This window comes from Phyllosticta citriasiana, assembly GCF_038021145.1.
Source record: "Phyllosticta citriasiana strain CBS 120426 chromosome Unknown IWZ02scaffold_21, whole genome shotgun sequence".
NCBI lineage: Eukaryota > Fungi > Ascomycota > Dothideomycetes > Botryosphaeriales > Phyllostictaceae > Phyllosticta > Phyllosticta citriasiana.
The window spans coordinates 376,821-400,889 of NW_027117298.1; the positions used below are offsets into that span (position 1 = coordinate 376,821).

Sequence of the window (24,069 nt, forward strand, 5' to 3'; positions counted from 1 at the left end):
CCAACCAACACGCCCCCCACGCGATGCACGCACAATGAATGGCATCATACACTGCCCCTCAGCTGGCCCGCATGGCAACACTCCTACTACGTCTTCGACGCGTCCGAACCGGCAAAGATGGGACAACGAACAGCAGGCACCAGTGCACCCATCATCCTCCGCATGTGGTCTTGCTGAGTCCCATACACAGACAGATAGATAGATAGGTAGCTTCGTGATTGGAAATACAGCAGCACAGTTGCAGTTGACGCGTCTAGGTTGGACAGATGCGGCACCGCGGCGCAGCGCCCGACGACCCGCTCGCCTTGTTTCCCGCTGGCTGTTGCCGAAGCTTGCCGAAGCTTGCATGAAGCTTGGTGGTGACCTTGGGTTCGGCGATCACATATACGTGCCTGAACCCTACCTTACCTTACCCCGTACGCACGCACGCACGTTGGTAGATATGTGGGAAGGTGCGGAAGTCGTGTTTGGTTTGACTGAGCGAGTCGAATAATGTGAGCTGAATATTATTATTCATCATCGGACGAAAAAAAAAAAAAAAGAGGGGGGTCGGAACTGATTTTCGAGGTGTCAATTTGGTGGAGGAAGTTGACGTTGTGAAGGATGCTGCTGGTGTCTGCTGTGCTTCCAGCTCAAGCACGACTAGGTCACGTCGAGTGCGGTTGATGGGGAATTGAGATGTGGAGCCATTCATTGCTTTTTTCAGATTCAACCCTATCCTACTCAACCATTTTTCAATCAAATCAAATCCTCAACCCGCACGTCACATGCGTCGGGGAGGCGCATCAAAAAACACAAGGGCAAAACCAAACCTGAACCCCAAACAAAGCCCCAAAATCATTCAAGTGAGAAATTGACAGCATAGATTTCAATCAATGTCCTAGCAATAAAAGCTGCACCTCTCAAACAAGCGGGCCCACGAGTAGCCGCGGCACTCTCTCACAGTACGGCTTGGGCGTTGCCATTACACCACGCGGACTAGGCAGCGAGTGCTGTGAGGAATAGGCTGCGGAGCGGACGAGTCCGAGTGCGCGGCCAAAAGAGTGCTGCCGAGGCGCAGCAGTTTTCTGCTTCTCCCCGTCAGAGAGAGCGCCGTCAACAAAAGAAACCGGTGCCATTCCCACGAGCGAGGACAGTAGCGCGGCGACGTGACGGGCGTAGGACAGAGGGAAGAAAACGAGTGCCGTCAGCGCGAGGATGAGTTCAGGCGAGAAGCGCGTTAGAGTAGCCACGGCGGTGGTGGTAGAGGAGGGGAAGAAGAAGGAAGTGAAGAGGGCGGAGAGTAAAATGCTCGACGCGGGCGTGTCGGCCAGGGCCGAGCGAAGGCTGCCGCTGCGGCGCTGGATCTCGCGCTCGTTGGTCGACAGCTGGTTCGCTGTGTTGATGGAGTCTCTTTGAATGGAGGCGGAGGAAGTGGAAGAAGTGGCAGTTGTAAGTGGCGACGCTTGTCTGCCTGGGTCGCATACGACTGCGCTTGCTAGCTCATCGCCGCCGAGAACAGGTACAGTCGAGGTCCGGGTTACGGTAGTGGCGGTGCCTGGGTCGATGCCTCCGCTGCTTGTTCGGCTGGAGCTGACGCTGTCGCTGGCATCGCTGCCGCTGCTGCTGGTAACGCCGGCAGGGCTGCGGCGAGCGCGTCTCGTTGTCGGTGGTGAGGGTACGTAACACACTAGCCCCGTTGCCGGGGCAGAAGAAGAGGTGTTTTTGATTATCATTTGAGAGTTGCTGTTCGAGGTGTGTGTGGACAGTGGAATCTCGGCCGCAGCGGCCGAGGAGCCCGCCGTTCCTACCCCCTCGCAAGTGTGAAGGCGTGCAGGATCGCGCTCGGTCACCAGTGGTTGATTCACTGGGGCGGAAGAAGAGGCGCTGTTGACTGTCACCAGTGATTGTGTAACCGGGACCGAAGAAGAAGTGTTGTTGAAAACCAGTGGAGAGTTGCCGTTCGATGTGCGGGTAGACCCAGGAGCGTTGGCCACCGAAGCCGAGAAGCGCTCCGTTCCTACGCCCTCGCAGGTGTGAACGGGTGCTGTATTGCGCTCGGTGATTAGTGGTTGAGTTCCCGAGTGTGGTAGTGGGCGTTGGCTAAGCGCCGCCGACAACGTCGAGTCGGCCGACGCCTGCTGTCTGCCGCGTGAGGGCTGTGGTTGAACCACGTTGTGTAGGGTGGTGTCGGCTCCTCTACCGCCGCCGCCGCTGCCGCTTGGTATAGTTTCAACCACTGGCATGGGCGCTTGGCCGTGTAGATTGCCACTCGTTAGGTCCATATTTACGCCATGTCCAGCCAGGCCCATGTCCCAATTTTGCGACGACTGAGTCATCTGGGCCGGGGCGATGCCGGTGTTGGCGGGCGCCATGTAGCGGCCAGGAGACGAATAGGCCGACGCAGAGGTCGAGGAGTTGGAGCCAAACGACTGGGCATAAGGCTGGTGGACGGCAAACGAGTGCGTCGGTTGTTGTGGCTCAGCATAGGTGTAGGGGAAGGTGTTGTTCATCGCAGCCGTCGAGAAGGGCGGGTCGGGAGAGAAGGCCATGGAGAACTCGTCGTCCTCGGGCAAGAGCAAAAAGTCTTCAAAGCCTTCGACACCGGCCGGTGGTGGGGGACCAAAGTCGGTGAAGTTGAGGGGGCTCTCCATGACGGATCCCATCAAGCTCGACTCTCCCCACACCGAGGACCCTTCGAGCTGAAAAGAGGATTCAGACGGGGTGGTATGTTGCGGAGCTTTGGAGCGCTTTTTGACTTTGGACGTGACGCGAGACGAGGCGGCCGTGTCGTGGTTGCATTTCCTCTTTCGGCTGCGGCAGTCCTGGCACGCCTTCATCTGCCTCCTCTTGCGGTACTCCTCCTTCTCCTTGGTCGTCATGGACCGGCGGTGGTGGCTCTTGGGCGGGGCATCTCCAGAGGCAGTCCACACGCTAGTCATTTGCTTGAGCGACAGCGTCTCGGGACTCGATTCGCCGCTCGACGGCGCGGTCGACGACGATAACGACTCATCCCCGGAGTAGGACGTCGATGGGTTGCGAGCAGATGGAGGATTGGGCGGGGAAGCATGGTCTTTGGGGCTGAAGGCGTCGACCGGCGCGGGGGCTGCGGAGCCTTGCACAAAGGCTGTAATCTGTTGCTCAATGGCTTGTCGCTCGTCCATCAAAAACTCGAGGATGGCTTGCTTCTTGCGCTCTGTATGCGTCTTGACGGCCGGGTAGGCTTCTCTGAGGGCATCAAACAACTCGTCCGACTCGAGGGCCGGCTCGAAGACGAATTTTGCAAAGGGATCATGTGGGCCGTCAGCGTGCGACGCAGTCGAGGCACGGGAGATGCGAAAGCTCTTGACGGCGGCCATTTGGACGGATTGGAGGCGCGGGGAGATGTTTGGGTATCCAGATGGGGTATCCACGGTGTGATATGGCAGTGGGTGTCAAGAGAAAGTTTCAAAGCAGTGAGTGGGTTGAGAGGCGGTCGGTGGTCAATCGAGCTCTATTGGCAGAGCGCACAGCTACCGCGAAGCTGGTCCAAGAGAGGTGGAGAGGGTGAGGGGAAGTGGGAATGGGCGTGAGGGTGACTACGGCCTGGGGCGCGGTGTTTTTGGATCAATGGTCAGCGGGAACACACATGCGTTCAACACCGGGGGCCGCAAAGAGACGTCGTTTCGTGAGCAGAATAACGCGGTGTTGGCGGTGTCTCATTAGCGTTTAGCGCAGCATCAGCCACAATCTCTCCGACCTCTGCTTCCTCTTCTTCTTCGCGCTTCAACTTCATCATCCATCACTCTCCCGCCCCTACGAATTCGTTCAGCACCTTGAAGACTGTCTGTTCAAATCTTCTTCGCTTCCAACACGCTCAACAACATCTACGACCCAAAAAACGTCACCAGTGCCTTCTCTCAAATCCCTTGGCACAGCCCCACCCGCTTCCCTTCTGACTCATCCACGTTCTATGACTACCAGCCCTACATCGTTGCACTGCTGTCTCCGACGAAGACGGAGTGACAGAGCGACAATCCAGCTTCCCAAGCGAGAGATGGGGTCATCCTTAAAGCAAGAAAGCTACACCATGCAGCCTAGATCGACTGTGAAGTGGCTGTTCTCGCCGTGACAGCCAATTCGGGACACCGCAACCTGGGCGCCCTGTCGACACATGGCTGTGCAAGGCTGACTCAACAGGACCGGAACGCCTCTTGGTTGCATAACTTCACACCCACAGCAACAGCAGCCCTTGTTGACCGCTGCTTCTCACATCCATGTCATGCAGAACGTTGCACACTTTCAAGCTTCTTCTCGATTCTCCCTGTCCGTAAAGTGAAAAAGAAAAGGCTTTTGTTTTCTCCAGTGATCCGCGCTAGACGTCCATCCAATTGAGATACAGCAAAGGAAATAAACACAGCTGTCGCCCCCAGAGCCCTCCAGTCATCATCCAATCCCGTCGTCGCAAGGGGGCTTTTTCTCGTCATTACCCCCTAGTCTTGGTGATTTTAATCGTCGTCGTGGTGTTACAGGTGCGCCTCGCACAAGGCTTTTGTCGTCGTCAACAGTCAGCCCGCGTCATCAATTTGTCTAGTCTGCCGCAGTAAACCGATTTGCCAAAAAAAAACACCCGGTTCTTCGGCATGTGAGACGTTTACTGGTTCTCGGGACGAAGAGCACTGCAGAATCATTAGCTAATGTAGCGGTTGCGATCATCAAGTCAACTTACCGGACGGACTTGCCGGCCCTCCAGATCTCGAGGTCGCGGATCTCCTGCATCTCCTTGTCGTACAGCTCGCGGTAGTCGGGGCGACTGTTGTACTCGAGGGACCTCTTGGTCTCGGAGCCGTTGGCAACAGAGTCGTACAGGTCGTTGAAGACGGGCTTGAGGGCGTCCTGGAACCTCTTGCTCCAGTCGATGGCACCACGGCGGGCGGTGGTGGAGCAGGCGGCGTACATGTAGTCCATGCCGTTGGCACCAATCAGGGGGTACAGGGACTGGGTAGCCTCCTCGACGGTCTCGTTGAAGGCCTCGCTGGGGCTGTGGCCGCGCTCGCGGAGGACCTCGTACTGGGCGAGGAACATGCCGTGGATACCGCCCATCAGGCAGCCACGCTCACCGTACAGGTCCGAGTAGACCTCCTTCTCAAAGGTAGTCTTGTAGAGGTAGCCGGAGCCGACGGCAACACCAAGAGCAATGGCCCTCTCCTCGGCCTTGCCAGTGACGTCCTGGTAGACGGCAACGGACGAGTTGATACCGCGGCCCTCCTTGAAGAGGGAGCGGACGGTGCGGCCAGAGCCCTTGGGGGCAACGAGGATGACATCAATGTCCTTGGGGACATCGACCTTGGTCAGGTCCTTGAAGACGGGGGAGAAACCGTGGGAGAAGTAGAGAGTCTATCAATTTTTAGCATTGGCCCTGCCGTCGTTTTGTAGACCTGTCTTACCTTGCCCTTGGTGAGCTGGGGCTTGATGTGAGGCCAGGTCTCGGACTGGGCGGCGTCGGAGAGGAGGTTCATGACAATGGTACCCTTGGAGATGGCCTCGTCAACCTCGAAGAGGTTCTTGCCGGGGACCCAGCCATCCTGAATGGCCTCCTCCCACGACTTGCCGTTCTTCCGGACACCGATGATGACGTTGAGGCCGTTGTCACGGAGGTTGAGACCCTGGCCGTGGCCCTGGGAGCCGTAGCCGATGAGGGCGAGAGTGTCGTTCTTGAAGTAGTCCTAGAAAAATGTCAGTTCCTTGTCAATGCTTGCACAACAATGGGTGACTCACGAGGAGCTTCTCACGAGGCCAGTCATCACGCTCTACGATTGGCGTCAGTGTACCTGGTCGGCGGGTTCTGGAAGCGGTTGCAAATACCGTAGACGTCCTCCTTGGTGCCGGCAAAGTCAATGGTCTTCACACCGCGGACCTGCTGCTTGGGGAGAGTGACAGCAGCCCTGGGAGCAGCCGCAACGGCGCCCTTGGTCGCAGCATTGAGAGCCGAAACAAAAGTGCGGCGCTGGACGGCAGGAGCAGCCAATTGCTTGGCAGAGGCGCGGAAGGCGCGGCTGGCGGTGCGAGAGACCATTGTGATGATGGACAATTGAATGGAGGATGGGGGAGGAATGAATTGTGGTGGTGATGGTGAGCAATAGACGGAACTTCTGGGGTTCCTGGTGCCCAGAATTCTTCGGCGCAGCGCGTTCGGGATCCTCCGATGTCGGAGCCCGATTCCCCATCACGTGTGGCCAATCTCTCGCGCTGCATTTGAGGACTGGCCGGCGGTTAGTAACTCAGTCCATGATTGTCATGTACCGGCGATCTTCGCTCTGCCGAAACTGAGAGCTTGTACAGTAGTGATGTGCACATGATATTTGTCCCGGGGAATTGTTCCTCACAGCTTCCGGCAACCTTCATCGACCACGGATACAAATAGTGGAGCCAAGCGAAAAGACCCGATCGGGGCAACTCTAATTCTGCTGCCCTCCTCTGGTGTATTACGTGCAAGTCGCTCTATCTAAATCATGACCCAGATATGAAAACAAACGAGGCTGCCCGCGCAGCTCAAAGCCAAAGAAGCCCAGCAGCCCCAGCACCGTGTACGCCTTGCCCCGCAATGCTCGCTCTCGTGTCGCATGTCGTCGGCCTGTCCGGCGCGCTCGTCTCCTCTAGGGCTTCATCAGGACGCGGTCGAAAGTGGTGCCTTTTACGTGACCGCCCGTCATGGCAAGCTTCACGTTGCGCTTGAAGCCCTCGCGGTTGGTCTTGAGATCCTCTGCTGCCTCCTTGTTCAACGGATCCGACGCATTGGGCTCAAGAAAGAGGAACTGCTCGCGTTAGCATACCCTGCCGGGTCTTGTGGAAATGGTACCCACCTGTAGTCCAACAATCACCGCGTTCAAGTTCAGCACCGGCTTCCAGTCTTCTCTCAGAATGTTGAGGCAGACGTTGCCCTCCAGGTCGATGTTGGGGTGATATATCTTTTGCGTGCACTTGACCTTTGGCGGGTCGTGGGGAAAGTTTTGGTTGATCGCAAAGCTAAAGTGGAAGCGGCCGCCCTTGTACATGCCCTCGTCGGGCTCGATTGTGAGGATGAAGTTGAGGATATCGTCGGGGTTGGGAAATTCAGTCTTCATGGTAGACCCTAATGAGAGCTCAGACAGGTCTGCAGCCACAGTCAGTCCAGGGTCCGGATTCGGAGTATGCGCATTTGACAAGGTGGGGTGTATGTACCCTTCTGGACGCGTAGCTGTGCTGCCGTGACCTTCTTCTTCTTCTGACCTGCAGCCGCATTGTCCTCCTGTTGCTGCTTTTGCTTCATAGACCATATTTTGAGCATGATGGCGAGTGTTGCCTCTGGCGGCGGCGGCGGCGGCGGCGGCGGCGGCGGCGAAGGATGACGGTATGTGGAAAAGTTGCGGGGTTTGAAGCTGGGGGTGATGGTCGTGGGCGTGAGGAAAGCGTCGATTCAAGAGCACGCTGCTTCAAGACAAGATGGTGGGCAAGGAAAGCGAAAGGTGACTGTTGAAGTTGTGGGAGAGTCGTGTGCCTGAATGGTGCTTCACGTCTACCCGTCGGGCTTTCCGAAAACCCCGCCAAGCCGAGCGTCACAGCGCAGAGGTCAAGTCAAAACGTCTCACCAATCACCTTAGGTCTCTATTCCTGAAAAGCGCCCTGCCGTCTCAACGCTTGGCTTCAGAAACAGACTTTAGCATGTCGATAGGTTCGCAGTGTTTACATTCGCAGCAGGAGGCTGATTCAGCCAACAATAGGATCATCTACCAGCTACCAGGGCAGCGGGCCCTCGAATAGAGCGGTGCCATCTTTCCCGCCGTCATACGCCAAAAGCGCCTTGACATCATCCTCCAATCCTTGGCCCAAGTCGAGCAGCGCCGACTTTTGCCAGCCTCTGGCTATTCTCTTGTCCATGAGCGGTGCATGCATGCCGTACAGGTCTTGGGTCCATGCAGAAAGACCCCGCTTGCTCTCTCCGTCTGCATTCTGCGCGTGGTCGGCGGCTAGCAAATGGCATCCGTCAGGTGGGTGGTCTGCTCGAGGCTGTTGAGAGGCAGGTTTCTGTCTTACCACGGCTCACCGGGTCGATGCCCTGTACATGTATGCGATCGCTAGGCCAGCGGATCGCGTTTGCGTGCAGGTCCTTGAGGAGTTCACGAGGTTAGAAAGCGTTGCATCACGAACCCTGCGTAGGGCTTGCCTAGAGGACGGCGAGGGCCCGCCTCGTGTTTCTGGGGCTGATCCAACGCTCATTTCCGCGTGCCTCGTATCGTGCTGACCGCTCTCACCGCACATCTCAGACACTTCAGGCGACCAAAGCCACCATGTTGGGGCAAAGGGATTTGGTCGACGCCCAGACTGTCTGATGGTATACGATGGCTTGGGAAAGAGCAGAGTGAAACCCAAGATATGTGAGGTGATCAAGGGGAAAAATCATTTCAGCGCTGCAGTCGACGAATATGCAACGTATCGTTCGAAAAGATGGTTTCGCGATAACAATGTGATGTGTAGCATCCAAGTGGCGTCGATCCACTCGAGATTGCACCGCCACAGCTTCAATTACCAACATGGTACTTACCAAAAATCTTTCGGTCTTGAAGGCATGGGTGATGACCCTGACGGAGCGCGGATATCGGCCGAAATGACGTCGAAACTTGAGGATGGAGAAGAGCAGGTTTTGGTAGCTGTCGGTGGCGGCGTCCTCGACGAGGGTTCGTGATTTCAAGCATTCGGTGAAAGGATGACCCCGGCCGAATTGCTGGGTCAAGGCAACTGCGGCGTCGAAGTAGCTTTGAGCTTCGCTCAAGCCGGTGACGTCTTGCGCCGTGGCTGCGCCGGAGAAAACCAGGACGCTGGAGCGGGAGACGGAGCCATAAACCAAGGCATTCAATCCGGCTTGAATGTGCAGCAAAAAGGTCTCGTGCTCGCCCGGGAGGCAGCCGGTGGGTTTTTGAAAGGACTGGAGATGCCACTGCTGCGGCGAGTAGACGTCGCATTCGGAAGAGCCTGGGTTGCCGAGGAATATGGCGTGGCAGGCAACAATGACGAGATCAGCAACGTCGTCGGCGGTCGAAGCCATGGTGGAAGACGGTGGGGTTTCTTTGTGTGGGAGCCAGGCGGGAGAAGTGTCCGAGGCCTTGACCAAATAATGAGGGCTAAAGATGGATGGATGGATGGATGGCTTTTGGGGGATCAGCCCGCAGGTGACAAGCCACGCCTAGGGCGAGATGGTAAATTATTGTATATAGGCTGGAGCATGAAATGGGGATGGAAAAGGGAGCGATCGGGGATATGGCCGTGGTGTTCAGGTCGTCAGGGCAGGAAATGAAAGCGACCTTGACCCTGCACGCTCCACCTGTTACGAAGGTCGACGGCGTCTAAGATGAAATGGCAGATGCACGGGCTATTGATGCGGCCATGGCGTGTTTACCTGTACATGAAGATGCAGGCCAATGGCGACTGTTGTGGCCGGCAGAGACGAAACAGGCCTGAATGCAAGAGGATGGTCAAGATGTAGGCAGGTGGCGAAAGGGGCTAGGGGGAAGCACTGGTACAGCTACGGGCGCTTGGATTCGATGGCCGGCGTTGGCGATAGGCGGGCCGGGCGGCAGGCCAGCCAGTAGCGTCGCGTAGCCAGCCACCGCCCTCCAACACAGGCCAGCCAGTCTCGTACGCTGTTGCACGGCACACGCACGACGACGGGAGACGACCGGGGGTTTGCACGAGCGAGAGCGCACCTAGGGAACAATGGTGGAGGCTGACGGAGCCGTCTGAGGTGTGAAGAGACGAGAAATAGTCGTCGACACAGCAGCCAGCCAGCCAGCCAGCCAGCCAAGTCCACCCGGCCCAGTCAGCAGCATCGAGGCACAGCACGGCGGAAAAGCTTTTGGAGGCTGGCAGGGCTCCCTGGGCCGCACAGCCACCGAGCATGGACCTGGATCTGGACTGGCTGGCAAAAAAAGGCGACCGCGGGGGCCTGTGAGTGGTCGGCGGGCTGCTCGTGAGGCCGTTTCCAGAAGACAGTCAAAGAACGGCGACGGCGACAGGACAGAATTCAGGACTCAGGACTCAGGACTCAGGGCCCCGTCGTCCACTATTTTTAGGCCCCCGCTGCTCCCTCCCTCTATAGCCATGCCTGCCTAGCGACGAGAAAAAGAAGAGGAGTCTGCCACGCCCACATCCACGTCCACGGCTACTGCCACTGCCCGCTGAGCAAGAGTGCGACAAAGACACTACTACCTTACCATCCTAGTGCCTGCCTGCTGGACCCCTCTTCTCACCCTCTTCTTCCTTCTTCCTTCTTCCTCCCTCCTCTCTTCTTCTTCTTCTTCTTCTTCTTCTTCTTCCGTTCTTCCTCGTCCTCGACGACATCTCTCGGCCACCCCTCGCCATCACCCTCCCCAGCCAGCTGAACAGCCCGCTGTTTTCCTCTCTCGGCCAGGGAAGCGCTGCCGCAGCGACTTGAAACATTCCCGTCCCTCCAACCACCCACCCGCCGTGCCAGACCCCCCCCCCCCCCCCCCCCCCCCCCCCCCCCCCCAGTCGCAGGCCAAGACTTGTCTTTTGCCCTACCTCCTTTACTCCACATCCTGATCGACCCTTGAGTCGCCCCGGCCGCCTCGTCTCCTAATCCCGTCCCCTCCCCTTAAATATCTTGTCCAAGCAATCGCTCTGCCCATCGCCCTTTCAACGATCAGCCCTGGCGTTCGTTTGCTAAGCCGAAAGGAAAATAAAAAATTTAAGCCATGGCATACCAGGGATCAGGAGGCTATGGCGACAGCCATAACTTGAACGACATGCGCCCAGGGGCCGGTGTTAGTAAACCCCTCAGCCCCAGTCAGGCTACCGACCCCTTCCTTCTTGCTAACCTCCCCTTCCATGTCACAGTACGACCACCCAGCTCACCGTGACGGCTCCGACGACGAGCACGAGGTCGAGCGCTCCCTTCTCCACCCCAATCCCACCGGCGCCAACCCAGGTCCCTTTGACGACCCCGACCACAGAATGCCTTCGCCAGCGCCGCGCCCCGTCTCGGCCTATTCCCTGACCGAGACTTATGCCGATGGTTCTTCTGCCACTGCTCCAGGATACAGTGCCAGCAGCGCCTACAGCGCCGGCTACAACGAGGCCGACGACGTCTACGGCGGCGCCGATGCCGCCACCTCGTTCGGCGTCCCCAACAGGACCCCCTCGCCCTACAGCAGGAGCGAGACGAGCTCGACAGAGGCATGGCGGCAGCGCCAGCAGCCCGGTGGACAGGGCGGCGGTCTCAAGCGAGGTTTGACGCGCAAGGTCCGCCTCGTTCAGGGCGCCGTCCTGAGTGCCGACTATCCTGTCCCTTCTGCCATCCAAAATGCCATTCAGGCAAAGTACAGAAATGACCTCGAGAGCGGAAGCGAAGAATTCACCCACATGCGCTGTAAGTCAACAGCTGTCGCCGAAATCTTCAGACAACTGACGTGTGCCCAGACACGGCCGCTACTTGCGACCCCAATGATTTCACCCTGAAAAATGGTTACAATTTGCGTCCGGCCATGTACAACCGCCACACCGAGTTGCTCATTGCCATTACCTACTACAACGAAGACAAGGTCCTGACCGCCAGAACGCTGCACGGTGTCATGCAAAACATCCGCGACATTGTAAACCTCAAAAAGTCCGAGTTCTGGAACAAGGGTGGTCCTGCTTGGCAAAAGATTGTTGTTTGTTTGGTGTTTGACGGTATCGACCCCTGCGACAAGGGTACGCTTGACTTGCTCGCAACCGTCGGTATTTACCAAGACGGCATCATGAAGAAGGACATTGACGGCAAGGAGACGACTGCACACATTGTGCGTTTTCAATTCCAAACGTTTCGTGCAGCCGCTGACTGTTTCCTAGTTCGAGTACACCACTCAGCTTTCCGTCACCCCCAACCAGCAACTCATCCGGCCGCACGATGACAGCTCCAGCACGCTGCCCCCCGTCCAGATGATGTTTTGCTTGAAGCAAAAGAACACCAAGAAGATCAACTCGCACAGATGGCTCTTTACCGCCTTTGGCAGGATCCTCAACCCCGAAGTCTGCATTCTGCTCGACGCTGGTACCAAGCCCGGCCCCAAGTCGCTCTTGGCTCTCTGGGAGGCCTTTTACAACGACAAGGACCTTGGAGGCGCTTGTGGTGAAATCCACGCCATGTTGGGCAAGGGCTGGAAGAACCTCGTCAACCCGCTCGTCGCCGCGCAAAACTTCGAGTACAAGATCAGTAACATTCTGGACAAGCCTCTCGAGTCGTCGTTCGGATACGTCTCCGTGTTGCCCGGTGCCTTTTCTGCTTACCGCTTCCGCGCCATTATGGGTCGTCCCCTGGAGCAGTACTTCCACGGTGACCACACGCTCTCCAAGATTCTCGGAAAGAAGGGTATCGAGGGCATGAACATTTTCAAGAAGAACATGTTCTTGGCCGAGGACCGTATTCTCTGTTTCGAACTCGTCGCCAAGGCTGGCTCCAAGTGGCATTTGACCTACGTCAAGGCTTCCAAGGGTGAGACTGATGTGCCCGAAGGTGCTCCTGAATTCATCGGTCAGCGTCGTCGTTGGCTCAACGGTTCCTTTGCGGCCAGTATCTACTCGCTCATGCACTTTAGCCGCATGTACAAGTCGGGACACAACTTCGTCCGCATGTTTTTCTTCCACGTCCAAATGGTTTACAACTCAGCTCAGCTCTTCATCACCTGGTTCGCTCTCGCTTCCTACTGGCTCACTACTTCGGTCATCATGGATCTCGTTGGTATTCCCGAAGCCGCAGACCCCGAAAAAGGAACCGCCCAAAAGAACGCCTGGCCCTTTGGAAACACCGTCACGCCCATTTTCAACACGGTCCTCAAGTACGGCTACCTTGCGTTCCTGCTGCTCCAGTTCATTCTAGCGCTCGGTAACCGTCCCAAGGGTTCCCGCTACTCGTATGTCGTGTCCTTCTTCGTCTTTGGCTTCATCCAGCTCTACATCGTCGTCATCTCCATGTACCTTGTGGTGCAAGCCTTTACGAGTCCCTCGGAACAGGGCTTGGACACGAGTTCGACTGCGAACTTTGTCAAGTCCTTCTTCTCCTCGGACGGTGTTGGTATTATCATCATCGCCCTTGCTGCTACCTTTGGTCTCTACTACATTGCCTCGTTCTTGTACCTCGACCCGTGGCACATGTTCACGTCGTTCCCTCAGTACCTGTTGATTGCGTCCTCGTACATCAACATTCTCAACGTCTACGCTTTCAGCAACTGGCACGACGTCTCCTGGGGTACCAAGGGTTCCGACAAGGCCGATGTGCTTCCATCTGCAAAGACCGAAAAGGCGGGCGACGGCAAGCATACCGTCATTGAAGAGCCTGATGTGCCGCAAGCCGATATCGACAGTCAATTTGAGCAGACGGTCAAGCGTGCGCTGCAGCCCTACGTTCCTGAGCCTGAAGACACTTCGAAGAGTCTTGACGACTCGTACAAGTCGTTCCGTACTCACTTGACGACTGCATGGATCTTCTCCAACGCCCTTTTGGCTGTTGTCATTACCAGTGACAACTTTGACAAGTTTGGTTTCACGGTATGTGTTCCTTTTTCCCCCAATGATACGATCTTGTACTAACAACCCCTAGTCCGGTGCCTCGAAACGTACTTCCCGCTTCTTCCAGGCCCTCCTGTGGGCGACGGCTTTCATGTCCTTCATTCGTTTCCTCGGCTGCTTGTGGTTCCTGGGCAAGTCTGGTATCTTGTGCTGCTTCGCCAGGAGATGAGCGGTCTTTGAGACATGCTTTTTTTCTCAAAACGATACCCGCGATTTCGAAAAAAGAAAAAACATGTTGCTTGCCTCGGGCGCCCAAAGCAATGTCGATGTCAGTGTGAAATACAACGGAAGAAAACAAAACAGAATCCAACAAAACCAAAATCCAGGAGGGGCATCTCCTCGATGATGATGATGATGGGCGCTCTTGGCATGCATTTTCGCTTCATGGGGCCCCTTTTTTGTTCAGGTTTGATGGAATGGAAGATTTGGAGAGGGATGATGGGATGGGATGGATGGTGTGGGGGATGTCGGGTTTGTTGATGGAAGATGGTGGACATACCATGGCGTGTTATGGTGTTTTTTTTTTTTTTTTTTTTTTTTCTCTTTTTTTTCTTAATTTCTCAACCTCCTCAAACCGCCCTTGAAAGCTTGGTCCAAGTTTTTGTGTTTTGCTGTTGTTTGCGCGAAGGAGAGAATTTGAGGGATTTTATCACTTCTTCTGCTGTTTTCTATTTTCTTGTTGTATTCTTGTTTCGCATATTTCGCACAGCGACCATTCTACCTACTTACCAACCAACCAACTGACCAACCAATCACCTCTTTTGGCATGACACCCTCTTCCTCCTCCTCCTCCTCCTCCTCCACCACCACCACTTTTGCGTTCGAATTTCCTTATGGATGTTGCATTCTTTGGCCCCTGCCTACGACGCTTTTTTGTTTCGATGAGCGCGCGCCCGTCTTCCATCCCACTCCATGTCCTCCTTCGTTTCGACCCTGTGTATTGTAGACTGTCCATATGCTATACCTTCACATGTCGCATCTCGATCCATTCGGTGGGTGGGTAGTTGCGTTGGCTGGACTGGCTTCTCCGCGTGCATGACGGGAGGCTGGTCTGGCGCTTTCCGTGCGCGCATGGCACACATCCTTGGCAACAAAACCCCGCATTACTATCCAACGGGTGGATGCATGGATATGTGGCCTCAGGACAACACACACACACACACACACACACACAATGCTGTCGACACAACACGTAAGGACATGTTGTTCCACATGTCCACCGTGTCTCTTATTATCACACACTCTCGACAGCACGTCGTCGCAATAAGAATGCGCCAGCGTCAAACTTTGTCGCCCGTTAGTCTTTGCCCCATTTTTCTTATCCAGCGTTTCACCCAGTCGAAGCAGGCAAAAGAGTTAAGGTGCCTCCCGCGCTGGCGTCATGCTGGCTGCGTTGTGGCACAGGTGTTGAGTTTGCGCGTAGTGATGGGTGCGTGGTCGAGGGGTGTGGTCTGTGCGTCGGCTTTGTGGCGTCGGTTCGGTTGGTACCTTTGGCAGAGATTCTTTGCCAACCTCGTACCTGGTACCCAACCACCTTCGATCTCAAACGAATTGGACTGGACGTTGACGGTGACGCATCTTTTTGCTCTTTTTGCGATTGCGGATTTTTGTGGGTCTTGAGACGACGGCGGACGCGTCTTGTGTGTCTCTCTGCATTTGCAATGGTATTCAAGTGTTTGCTTGCTGATGTATCTCGCAGTTGACTTGGTCTAACTTGTAGGCCTGATCTCTTGGGGGAGAAGATCTGGAGTCTGCTTTCCCAGGAGCCTACGGATCAGACGGATTGAGTTGGAATTGAGTCTGGGGAAAAAAAAAAAACGGAAGACCGCAAGAGCAAGGACAGCAAAATGGCAAACCCACAACAAGCACCACCACCATCCCGCGACGCCCTCAACTTTCCAGAAAGCATCGCAGCCCCTCTTTCACCCTACCTACCTCCAAAAACATCCACTCTCTCCAACCCCACCAAACCCTTTACAACCCTCACCTTCGCAACCTCGCTCGACTCCTCCCTCTCCCTCGCCCCCGGCACACGCACCGCGCTCTCCGGCCCCTTGTCAAAAGCAATGACGCACCACCTGCGCAGCGTCCACGACGCCATCCTCATCGGCGCCGGCACCGCGCTGGCCGACGACCCGAGTCTCAACTGCCGCATCGCCGGCGTCGGCGGCTACGGCGATGGCTCCGAGCCCCCGTTGCACCGCCAGCCGCGGCCCGTTGTCGTCGATGCGCGCGGCCGTTGGGACTGGTGTCCCGACGAAGGCAGAGACGAGGCAAAGGTGCTGCAGCTCGCGCGCCAGGGTCGCGGTCGCGCGCCGTGGGTCTTGGTCGCCGAGGGCGTGGCGGCGGGATTGGAGGAGGAGGAGGAGGAGGGGAAGAAGAAGAAGAAGAAGAAGCGTGTGTTGGAGGAGGCGGGCGGGCGCGTTTTCGGCGTCCGTGTTGGTGAGGATGGCAGCATGGCGTGGCGGGATGTGCTGGCGCTGCTGGCGCGCGAGGGCGTCGGCAGCGTCATGATTGAGGGCGGCGCCGGCGTCATTAACCAGCTGCTTGAGCCGTGCAACATGGCCCTCGTCGACTCGGTCATTGTCACGATTGCGCCGACGTGGTTGGGGCGGGGCGGCGTCGTGGTGAGTCCGCCGCGCAGGACGGATCAGGAGGGAGAGGCCGTGTCGGCGGCCAGGCTGAGCGATGTGAAGTGGTGTCCGATGGGCGAGGATGTGGTGCTTTGTGGGCGGTTGAACGGGTGATTCAGGGGACGGGGCAGATGAGATTCTTGACTGGATTCTATATGTCCGTCTACCAGCGATGGATTCATGCTCATCCAGCTACGTTCTCGGCCTTCTGCTCGCCATTGATGCCCACCACGCCTTCGGCCCGCGCCGCCTCGGGTGGAGGAGCAGCATACATCTTCCTAATGGCCTCCATGGTCGTATTGCCGCCGCTCAAAACGATACCGACATTCCAGCCCTCCTCTCCCGCCTCGCGCTCAACCAGCCTCCGAAACTCCTCGTTGTACAGGGCCACGGCCAAACCCAGCGCGGCCGTCGGCTCCACAAACACCTTCATGCGCTCCATCAACAGCCGCAGCGCCTTCTTGATCTCGTCCTCGCTGACGGCAAACACGTCACGCACTTTCGTCTTGTCGCTGATGACGGACCACGGTATCTCGCCGACGGGCGTGCGCACGCCGTCGGCAATCGTCAGGGACTTGACGGCCTCGATGCGGCGGCCCAGCTTGAGCCCTCTGCGCGCATCGTCGGCGCCCTCGAAGCTGGGCTCGGCGCCAAACACGCGAATGCCGGTGCCCGAGAGCGCAGTTGCGACACCCGAAAGCATGCCGCCGCCTCCACAGGGCGCAATCACGGCGTCCAAACGCTTTCCCTTGGCCTCGGTCGCCACTTGCTCCTCAAACTCCAGCGCCAGCGTGCCCTGCCCCAGTATGATGTCCGGGTGGTCGTACGGCGGCACGAGGATGGCGCCCGTCTCGGCAATGACGTCGCGCACGACAGCTTCGCGCTCCGGCGCCGTGCTGCCACTGAAGCGGATCGTGGCGCCGTAGCCGCGGGTCGCGGCGATTTTGGACGGCGTGCTGATGGACGGCATGACGATGTAGGCGGGGACGCCGCGCGTGCGGGCGGCCAGCGAGAGCGCGGCGGCGTGGTTGCCTGTCGTCCTCGTTTGGAAACACATCAGCTGGATGCCCAGCAGAGCGACCACACCTCACTCTCAGAGCATGGATGGACTCAGGTAGAGCTCTATCCGAACGCACCTGAGCTATGCGTAACAACGCCCCTCCCCAACTCCACATCACTCAGCCTCGACAGCGCATGAAACGCGCCCCGCGCCTTGAACGCGCCGACGCGCTGCTGGTTCTCGCACTTGAAAAACAGCCGCATGCGCGGCTGCGCGGGCGTCATGCCCGCATACTCCGTCTCCGCCAAATCATCCGGCGTCTGCGGTGTGCTGGCAAACGTGGAGAGCGTCGAGCTCGTCGCGATGGGCGTGCGGTGGATGTGCGGCGCGATGGCTGCGTGGGCGGCGACGACGGAGGCGCGTGTGAGGGGTGGGCTGAGTGTGGGGTCGGCCATTGCTGTCGACTGCTGTGGAGCGTGGGATTGGTACGAGAGGGAAATTGGGGGAGTGGTTGAGAGGGTGTGCGTGAGGCTTACATTGCGAGAGAAAGAGGAAGAGGAGTGTTCTGTGTGGCAGATAATTCAGGCGATGGCGCAATGGGCGGTGGTTGTGCACCCATTAGCTGCCGTTGGTTGATTGTGACTGTTCACTGCGCTTGACAGTTGAGCCGACCGACCCTCGGACGGCGGCGGGGTCTAGGTAGTCTAGTAGTCGGCAACGGGAGGAGTGGGCCGAGCCGATGCACTCACTATACACTACCCACAGCTGTCTTTCTCCTGCTGGACATCGCACCCATCTCATCCAACAGCTCCCGTCCCCCTTCAACATCCATCCATTTCGCCTGGCAACTCAAACCGTGGAGTGAATGCGCGGCACCAACCACACAAACAGATCCAAAGAGCAAGGGAAAACCAAACGTCTAGACTATGGCTAGCTACTGTGCCGACGCCGACAGCCTCGAGTCGGACATGACAGACGACCGTTGGTCGATGACCTGGTAAGACTGATGAGTGATCCATGGTCCATGACATGTCCCTTCGCCCCGAATTTCCACATGCAGACGTTCGTTTGAACCTGCGTTGAACGGCTTGCCCGACATCGTTTGTCGTGGACGGATACGGACGGGCTGATTGAATGAGTTGTCCCTTTGACCCGAGTCTTGATTGACAGCAGGGGTTCCTTTTGGTAATGACTGAACGCTCGTTATGCTAGTCGGTTCCTAAACCGTCCCTGGTATGATGGTTGGCCCTGTGGGTCTGGTTTTGGAACTCAGGATCTGTCATGAGTAGATGGATTTCCCCGTCACTTTTCCTTGACAGTCGTCGAAGCTGTTCTGGTTCTTATGTTCCTTTGCAAATCGGCGTCTTGTCACGCCACGCGTCGATGACCATGGCTCATTTGATCTGGAAATGATCTGGGGCCATGGATGGACTTGTAGTAGACCAAGATGTCAGGAGAGGTCCATACGTGGTTTTGCTAGTTCTGCCATGATTGCCCCCCATGTTGGAAGTGTGGAAGTCCCCCCTTTCTATCCCTCTGTCATTGGGCATGATCCAAAGTTCACCTCTCCTCTTGACCAGAACTTCGCCATGGTCCCATCACTTTCCCACATCCACTCAACCTCCATATCACTCTACTCCTCGACAAGCCTTACTAACTAGCCCCATCTCCCACGGTATAAGAGCTTGAAGCCCTCCCCACTCACCCACTTTGCTCTTCCCCGATCCACACACACATACATACACATACACATACACACAAACAAAAACACACAACCACCATGCTCACCACCACCATCAAAAACCTCCTCGCCAAGCTGCGCTCCGCCGTTACGTCCAACAAGTCCGCCTCAGCCGCCGCCGAGGGCCTGGACAAGTGGCAGCGCCACATGCGCGACCAAGTCCTCCGGCGGGAGGCAAAACAACAAAAGCAACAACGACGGAAGGACAAAAACAACAAGAACAACAACAACGTCAAGGCCAAAGCCTCTGCCCGCCGGCCCCCACCATTTCGCCGCGCCCGGTACTGCGAGGTCGCCTTCCCGCCCGACGATTTTCCTTCGCTGTACTACTACTACTACTACTACTGATACTGTTAGTCGGGCATTTGCTGGCGTTTTTGCTGCATTTTCAGGAGCTCTTGTTGCATTTTCAGGCGTTTTTTGCTGCATTTACAGGAGTTTGTCGTTTAATAGACTTGGGTATAGACATAGAGGGGACCGGCGTTTTTTTTTTTTTTTTTTTCTTGCTTTTAGCCTGGCGATGAGTCCACACGTCCACGTCGTGCCAGGTGGTCACTTCTCCGATCCTGTTGGAGATGCTGAGATGGGCTCGTTCTTGTTTGTATGTATCTATGTATGTATGCGTGTATGTAGGTTTCGTTTGTTTGGTGGTTTTGGATTGGTGCTTCTCTGGTTCGCTCCGGTCGATCTCTCCTGACTAGCTTGGTTCCTGTTAGTAAGGGGGGTTCTTGAAATTCAGTGAAGTAGACAAGGCCGAGAAAGAATCGATTCTCTCCGTCGTCAATCACGATCCCCCCCCCGCCCTGCCCGCATTCCGCAACCATTTCCGCGCTCTTCTCGCCTGTTGAGGGTGAGTTGTCTGTATTTTTACTGGCCGTTCCGAATGGGAAGGCGTGCAAGACTTGTTGGTGGGCTCGACACGCGTGGTTTTGTGCCGCACGGGAAAGTCTTTCTGCCGACCTCTTCTATTCTGTGTAAGTTGTATTGAGAGAAATGGAGCTTCCGAGCAATGCGAGCGCCCAAGATGCATGGAGGAAGTCACGTTTCGCGGCAATGGCTACACTTGAGGGCTTGTCAGTGAGTACCACCAGCAATCAAGAACATCCACCAATGATAACTTCACAGCTTCACTCAGGGGGCCAAGGGGCAATTTTCCAATCCTATCAAGGTCGTGAATTCATTTGTTCAGACGCCGTACTCATTAAAGACATTTTGCTCTTCGCATCCCCAAACAAGCAGAGAGGCCTGCCAAAGATATGTGCCGGCCAGATTTTCTGCAGCCAAGCAACCTTTGTCGATTTTCGATCAGACTAAACAAAACACCGTGCGTCCAGAGCACGGCAAGGCCAGGCAATGAGGGAAAGAGAAAGCCGCTGTTGTGGTCCAAGATATTCACCATGTCGAGTCACCTCGAACAACCAAGTCCATAGTTCTCAGTACGTGATGTTGTACCTGCCGTACTGGTCCTGCTTGACCTGCTTGACACCAGGGCCGACCCAGACACCTCTGTTGGCTGGCAGCTCGATATCCATACCACCATTCGCGCGCCAGGCATCCTCCATGCCCTTGCGGTGGTTGCTCTTCGGCTTGCCGTGCTTGAGCCGCATCTTCTCAAAGAAGACGTACGCGGCGTAGTAGACGACGCTCGTGTTGCCGGCGTCTGGCCCCTTTTTGTCGCGAAACGCCGTCAGCTGCCGCGACTGGATGCTCGTGGGCTTCTTGGGCGTGTGGCACATGGCCGCCAGGTCGCGGCAGAACTGAGCTTGCGTGACGCCCCGCTCGCGTAGGTACGCGTTGATCTTCTTGCGGATCTCGTCGCAGCTGTCGTACACTTCAACATTGTCCGTTTCTTCTTTGGGCAGCGTGATGTCGGCCAGGTCGGCGGCCGTGGTGACGCAGCTGCTCTTCTTCTTCTTCGTCGCCGCCTTTTTCGACTTGTCGTCTGATTGCTCATTGTTGCTCGTCTGGGGTGTGGCTTCTTTGGAATCCTTCTTTTGCCTTTTGTTGGCGGATGCGGCGGTGGGCAGCTTGAGACCCTTTTCCTCGCGCCATTTGAAGTAGACGATGGACTTTGCATACGTGTCAGACTCGGCGCCTTTCGTGGGCCCGCCTTGCTTCATGAAGTTGTTGTATGAATTGTATGAAATGCCAATGTTTTTGCAAAACTCGCCAATCTTCATGGCACCATTGTCGATGAGGCGGTGGATCATGCGGCGCACTTGGTTGCAGTCCTTGTCAATGGTCACGCCCTCGTGGCAGCGTTCTTGGATGATTTCCCACAGCTCCCGGCCTTCTTCGCCATCGGATGCTTCTTCTGGCGCAGCGCGTTTGTTGGACGCTTTGTTGGGCTTTTCCTTCTCGGCAAGAGCACCAGCAACCAAGTCCGGAAGGGACGCGTTGCTGATGTCGGCTAAGGCGCGTCTGTTTTCCTGGATGAACAGTTCAGAGTTGTTCAAATCGCATTCAAACGGTTGCAAGAGGACGCATACAGTGGCCATTTTTGTCTGTCAAATTTGTAGTACGACAGGGAGAGTTTGTGAGTTGAGTTGAGCACAGGGTCAAGCGATGGTCCCAGTATTCAGTCGGTGACGTTAGATCGGGTGGTTGCTCGCGCGTCATCGCCGATCCGACAAGCTCCCATTGTTTACCTCAACGCGATATCACGTGAGACTTTGTACTTGACAGGGAGATCCCAGACCAGACATCGCGGCATAGTCTATTATCGTGGTTGAGAGTAGAGCTTGTGGCGACATGTCGAAACACAATCAATCGTCTCCAATGATGCCAATTATTCACCGTAAATCAGTAATGCTGTCAAACGTTCCATCGACCGGCTAAAATACATCTATCCGCTATGTTCGTCCTTGCAGTCAACAACGATACTAGCGCAGCGTCGTCTGAGGCCTGTTCGAAGTCTTCTGCTGCCGCACTGTAATCATGGCTTCTTCGGGCTGACCAAAGATAAGCTCTGGGTTGTGGTGCCTCTCGATGACTCGGGCTCCGTCGATCAGCTTGTTATTCTCAATCCGCTCCGCGTCAATCTGAAGTCTCTCCTGCCACTTCGCATCCAGCTCCTTCCGGCGGTCCGCCGTCATGACCCACTCTTGCGGGAATTCGTGCCATGGCTTGGGCTTGTGGTGTCGGAAATCAAAGGGAACGTCGGCAAATGTGTCCTTGGGATTTCTGGCTTCGTCGAGGAGGTTCTTGATGAGTTGGCCAAGGTATCGCTTGTTTTGAGCCTGCGTCTGGAAGTTCTCGGTGCTCATTTTCACAGTGCCGGTCTCGGGGTTGAAGCGAGGTCCAGAAAGCTTGATCAGCTTGTCTTTTTGCACCTCCGTAAGATCGGGCAGGTCTTCAACGCTGAACTGAACCGTGATCTTGTTCTGGGCCGGGTGCGATTCACCCATGTATGTCGTGTAGCGGAATCGCAAAGGAGATTGCTCGTTGGGAGGTTCGAACGGCTTCGCATACTCTATGTTCACGCATCAGCTTGTGACATCAGTTTCCGCATCGGTACGCTTACTTGCGAGAAGAGGCATCTCCCACGCCGCCTTGCGCATGTAGTCGCGGATCTCCCTCTGCTGGTCCAGCTCTGCGTGACCCAAGGTCGGAATATCATCGCCCTCCCACTTGTCGTCCTCGCCAGCCGAAGGTTCACCCTCATTCCAGAAGCCCTTTTGCTGCCGCTTCTTCCTGTTTGCCAAGGACTCTGGAAGGCGTATACCCTTCAAGGTTTCCTGAGCCATTGTGCGCCTGGATGGCAGTTCGCCAAATATCTGCTTGAACTCTTCATACTGCGCCTCTTCGATATCTCTGCCCGGATCGGTGCGCTTGACGGGTTTGATTTTCTCTTTTGCTGATCGCAACGGTGTCGACGAGAAGCCTCTTTGCAGCTGCGGCCGCGGCGGAGCGACAGCATCGCGGGTGCACTGGACCAGGGTGCGTGAAGGGTTGTTGGCCACCCAGGAGCGAGCAAACAAGCTCACGTTCTTCGAAGCAGTGGCCATTGTTGGGGTGGCAGCAAAGCGGGCGGTGAGGTGGTTGTCGACACAGTCTCTCCACAGAACTTTACACGATTTCTTGGCGGCCGTCGCGGGGCGCAAATCATCCGCGCGCCAACATGTCTTCCCCACAAGACACAGATCCCGACGACTACCGTCTCTATCTATGGTCTCATGCTCCGAGAATGGCACACGCCGGAAACTCCTCCAAAAAATACTGCTTCGTTACCATCGGCGCGACCGCAGCCTTTGATACCCTAATCAGAGCGTGTCTCGAATCCGACTTCCTCGACGCCCTGTCCGCCGCGGGCTATTCCAACTTGCTCCTCCAGTATGGCAAAGATGGAAAGTCCTTGTTCAACGGACTAGTTGCAAACAAAGAGAAGGACGGGAGTCCTGGGATCAAGATTGAAGGCTTTGGATTTTCTCAATATGGATTGATCGAGCACATGAAGCTCGTCAAGGGCAGCCCTCTCGACGGGAGCAATGAGGGTCTAGTGATTAGCCATGCCGGTGTGTACCTTCAGCTAGATGTTCTTCGAGTGTCCAATGACAGCCTCTTGACACTGTTTTCCCAGGTTCCGGCTCGATCCTCGATGCTTTGCGGCTGAACGTCCCTCTTGTTGTAGTGCCGAACCCGACATTGCTGGACAATCATCAACTAGAACTTGCGGAGATTCTTGAGCAACAAGGCTATGTAATACACGGAAAGCTAGAGTGAGCGTTTCAAGGACAAGGAAACATTGTCGCGAGGCTGACGATCCGTTGCAGCAACCTTGTTTCGGCCATTCACGACGCAGAGGAACTCAGACAGAGACAAAGATCGTGGCCTCCCATTAATAGTGGACAACACCGAGCCGCTCAGGGGCTCCAAGGTGTGATGGACGAAGAAATGGGCTTCCTGGATTAATCATTTCACTGGTGCGCAACAGCCGCCTTGCCAAGGTCCTTCTCAACACCGCCTCAAGAGCTGGCGAAGACGTTTCGGCGCAGCCACGGTAGCGCAACTTCGCCATACATGACGCACCACGGCTGGAATCTTCCAACAGCCACACCATCGGGAACGCCTCAGTTCTGGACCGCTCACCTCCCGCCTCAATCTCTGTTGACAGTTCGCGCAGCCATCATTGGCCATCG

The 24,069-nt window shown here is 56.3% G+C and overlaps 11 protein-coding genes across 11 annotated transcripts; 4 read left to right on the plus strand and 7 right to left on the minus strand.

Moving 5' to 3' along the window:
* Positions 1-672: 672 nt before the first annotated feature.
* On the minus strand, positions 673-3,542 carry IWZ02DRAFT_465487 (uncharacterized protein). The gene has a single exon (XM_066768458.1). It carries the CDS (start codon positions 3,336-3,338, stop codon positions 903-905), a length of 2,436 nt encoding a protein of 811 aa, XP_066617829.1. The 5' UTR covers positions 3,339-3,542; the 3' UTR covers positions 673-902.
* A 668-nt stretch (positions 3,543-4,210) lies between these two features.
* On the minus strand, positions 4,211-6,102 carry IWZ02DRAFT_465491 (ketol-acid reductoisomerase-like protein). The gene is made up of 5 exons (XM_066768459.1): positions 5,824-6,102; positions 5,737-5,768; positions 5,406-5,684; positions 4,688-5,355; positions 4,211-4,637 (listed from the first exon to the last, which is right to left on the minus strand). Exons 1-5 carry the CDS (start codon positions 6,032-6,034, stop codon positions 4,613-4,615), a joined length of 1,215 nt encoding a protein of 404 aa, XP_066617830.1. The 5' UTR covers positions 6,035-6,102; the 3' UTR covers positions 4,211-4,612.
* A 349-nt stretch (positions 6,103-6,451) lies between these two features.
* Positions 6,452-7,584, minus strand: IWZ02DRAFT_154124 (ubiquitin-conjugating enzyme/RWD-like protein). Its single transcript, XM_066761971.1, has 3 exons — positions 7,180-7,584; positions 6,822-7,111; positions 6,452-6,773 (listed from the first exon to the last, which is right to left on the minus strand). Exons 1-3 carry the CDS (start codon positions 7,283-7,285, stop codon positions 6,615-6,617), a joined length of 555 nt encoding a protein of 184 aa, XP_066617831.1. The 5' UTR covers positions 7,286-7,584; the 3' UTR covers positions 6,452-6,614.
* On the minus strand, positions 7,509-9,253 carry IWZ02DRAFT_154090 (uncharacterized protein). The gene is made up of 3 exons (XM_066761970.1): positions 8,540-9,253; positions 8,032-8,104; positions 7,509-7,964 (listed from the first exon to the last, which is right to left on the minus strand). Exons 1-3 carry the CDS (start codon positions 9,038-9,040, stop codon positions 7,732-7,734), a joined length of 807 nt encoding a protein of 268 aa, XP_066617832.1. The 5' UTR covers positions 9,041-9,253; the 3' UTR covers positions 7,509-7,731.
* A 1,246-nt stretch (positions 9,254-10,499) lies between these two features.
* IWZ02DRAFT_465501 (chitin synthase B) lies at positions 10,500-14,096 on the plus strand. Its single transcript, XM_066768460.1, has 5 exons — positions 10,500-10,775; positions 10,849-11,380; positions 11,431-11,792; positions 11,842-13,536; positions 13,589-14,096. Exons 1-5 carry the CDS (start codon positions 10,707-10,709, stop codon positions 13,724-13,726), a joined length of 2,796 nt encoding a protein of 931 aa, XP_066617833.1. The 5' UTR covers positions 10,500-10,706; the 3' UTR covers positions 13,727-14,096.
* Positions 14,097-15,404: 1,308 nt separating this feature from the next.
* IWZ02DRAFT_386946 (putative riboflavin biosynthesis protein Rib7) lies at positions 15,405-16,304 on the plus strand (the record flags this gene model as incomplete). Its single annotated transcript, XM_066765504.1, has 2 exons — positions 15,405-15,896; positions 15,936-16,304. The coding sequence occupies 2 exons, from the start codon at positions 15,405-15,407 to the stop codon at positions 16,302-16,304; spliced, it is 861 nt and encodes a 286-aa protein (XP_066617834.1).
* A 35-nt stretch (positions 16,305-16,339) lies between these two features.
* On the minus strand, positions 16,340-17,920 carry IWZ02DRAFT_154286 (pyridoxal-phosphate dependent enzyme-domain-containing protein). Its single transcript, XM_066761972.1, has 3 exons — positions 17,727-17,920; positions 17,327-17,654; positions 16,340-17,222 (listed from the first exon to the last, which is right to left on the minus strand). Exons 2-3 carry the CDS (start codon positions 17,643-17,645, stop codon positions 16,375-16,377), a joined length of 1,167 nt encoding a protein of 388 aa, XP_066617835.1. The 5' UTR covers positions 17,646-17,654; positions 17,727-17,920; the 3' UTR covers positions 16,340-16,374.
* A 1,004-nt stretch (positions 17,921-18,924) lies between these two features.
* On the plus strand, positions 18,925-19,414 carry IWZ02DRAFT_513005 (uncharacterized protein; the record flags this gene model as incomplete). The annotated part of the gene is made up of 1 exon (XM_066770569.1): positions 18,925-19,414. A coding segment is annotated over one exon (490 nt), but the record flags the coding sequence as incomplete, so codon positions are not given.
* A 1,073-nt stretch (positions 19,415-20,487) lies between these two features.
* IWZ02DRAFT_357044 (uncharacterized protein) lies at positions 20,488-21,300 on the minus strand (the record flags this gene model as incomplete). The annotated part of the gene is made up of 2 exons (XM_066764315.1): positions 20,488-20,873; positions 20,967-21,300. Coding segments are annotated over 2 exons (720 nt in total), but the record flags the coding sequence as incomplete, so codon positions are not given.
* Positions 21,301-21,554: 254 nt separating this feature from the next.
* IWZ02DRAFT_154370 (mitochondrial 37S ribosomal protein mS35) lies at positions 21,555-22,985 on the minus strand. The gene is made up of 2 exons (XM_066761973.1): positions 22,455-22,985; positions 21,555-22,403 (listed from the first exon to the last, which is right to left on the minus strand). The coding sequence occupies exons 1-2, from the start codon at positions 22,936-22,938 to the stop codon at positions 21,814-21,816; spliced, it is 1,074 nt and encodes a 357-aa protein (XP_066617838.1). The 5' UTR covers positions 22,939-22,985; the 3' UTR covers positions 21,555-21,813.
* Positions 22,986-23,117: 132 nt separating this feature from the next.
* On the plus strand, positions 23,118-23,842 carry IWZ02DRAFT_386947 (glycosyltransferase family 28 C-terminal domain-containing protein; the record flags this gene model as incomplete). The annotated part of the gene is made up of 3 exons (XM_066765505.1): positions 23,118-23,445; positions 23,511-23,649; positions 23,704-23,842. 3 exons carry the CDS (start codon positions 23,118-23,120, stop codon positions 23,840-23,842), a joined length of 606 nt encoding a protein of 201 aa, XP_066617839.1.
* Positions 23,843-24,069: the final 227 nt, after the last annotated feature.

Excerpts from the sequence above, each read along its gene's own strand:
- IWZ02DRAFT_465487 (XM_066768458.1), bottom strand. The coding sequence starts at position 3,338 with ATGGCCGCCGTCAAGAGCTTTCGCATCTCCCGTGCCTCGACTGCGTCG.
- IWZ02DRAFT_465491 (XM_066768459.1), bottom strand. The coding sequence starts at position 6,034 with ATGGTCTCTCGCACCGCCAGCCGCGCCTTCCGCGCCTCTGCCAAGCAA. Across the intron at positions 5,769-5,823 it reads CACCAAGGAGGACGTCTACG|AGCGTGATGACTGGCCTCGT; the intron begins GTATTTGCAACC and ends CGCCAATCGTAG. Across the intron at positions 5,685-5,736 it reads GGCCTCGTGAGAAGCTCCTC|GACTACTTCAAGAACGACAC; the intron begins GTGAGTCACCCA and ends ACATTTTTCTAG.
- IWZ02DRAFT_154124 (XM_066761971.1), bottom strand. The coding sequence starts at position 7,285 with ATGCTCAAAATATGGTCTATGAAGCAAAAGCAGCAACAGGAGGACAAT. Across the intron at positions 7,112-7,179 it reads ACAGCTACGCGTCCAGAAGG|ACCTGTCTGAGCTCTCATTA; the intron begins GTACATACACCC and ends CTGTGGCTGCAG. Across the intron at positions 6,774-6,821 it reads CGGTGATTGTTGGACTACAG|TTCCTCTTTCTTGAGCCCAA; the intron begins GTGGGTACCATT and ends TAACGCGAGCAG.
- IWZ02DRAFT_154090 (XM_066761970.1), bottom strand. The coding sequence starts at position 9,040 with ATGGCTTCGACCGCCGACGACGTTGCTGATCTCGTCATTGTTGCCTGC. Across the intron at positions 8,105-8,539 it reads TCAAGACCGAAAGATTTTTG|GACCTGCACGCAAACGCGAT; the intron begins GTAAGTACCATG and ends GAACTCCTCAAG. Across the intron at positions 7,965-8,031 it reads CATCGACCCGGTGAGCCGTG|CCGCCGACCACGCGCAGAAT; the intron begins GTAAGACAGAAA and ends GCCATTTGCTAG.
- IWZ02DRAFT_465501 (XM_066768460.1), top strand. The coding sequence starts at position 10,707 with ATGGCATACCAGGGATCAGGAGGCTATGGCGACAGCCATAACTTGAAC. Across the intron at positions 11,381-11,430 it reads AGAATTCACCCACATGCGCT|ACACGGCCGCTACTTGCGAC; the intron begins GTAAGTCAACAG and ends ACGTGTGCCCAG. Across the intron at positions 11,793-11,841 it reads AGGAGACGACTGCACACATT|TTCGAGTACACCACTCAGCT; the intron begins GTGCGTTTTCAA and ends ACTGTTTCCTAG.
- IWZ02DRAFT_154286 (XM_066761972.1), bottom strand. The coding sequence starts at position 17,645 with ATGGCCGACCCCACACTCAGCCCACCCCTCACACGCGCCTCCGTCGTC. Across the intron at positions 17,223-17,326 it reads CGTTGTTACGCATAGCTCAG|GCAACCACGCCGCCGCGCTC; the intron begins GTGCGTTCGGAT and ends CGAGGACGACAG.
- IWZ02DRAFT_154370 (XM_066761973.1), bottom strand. The coding sequence starts at position 22,938 with ATGGCCACTGCTTCGAAGAACGTGAGCTTGTTTGCTCGCTCCTGGGTG. Across the intron at positions 22,404-22,454 it reads GGAGATGCCTCTTCTCGCAA|AGTATGCGAAGCCGTTCGAA; the intron begins GTAAGCGTACCG and ends GCGTGAACATAG.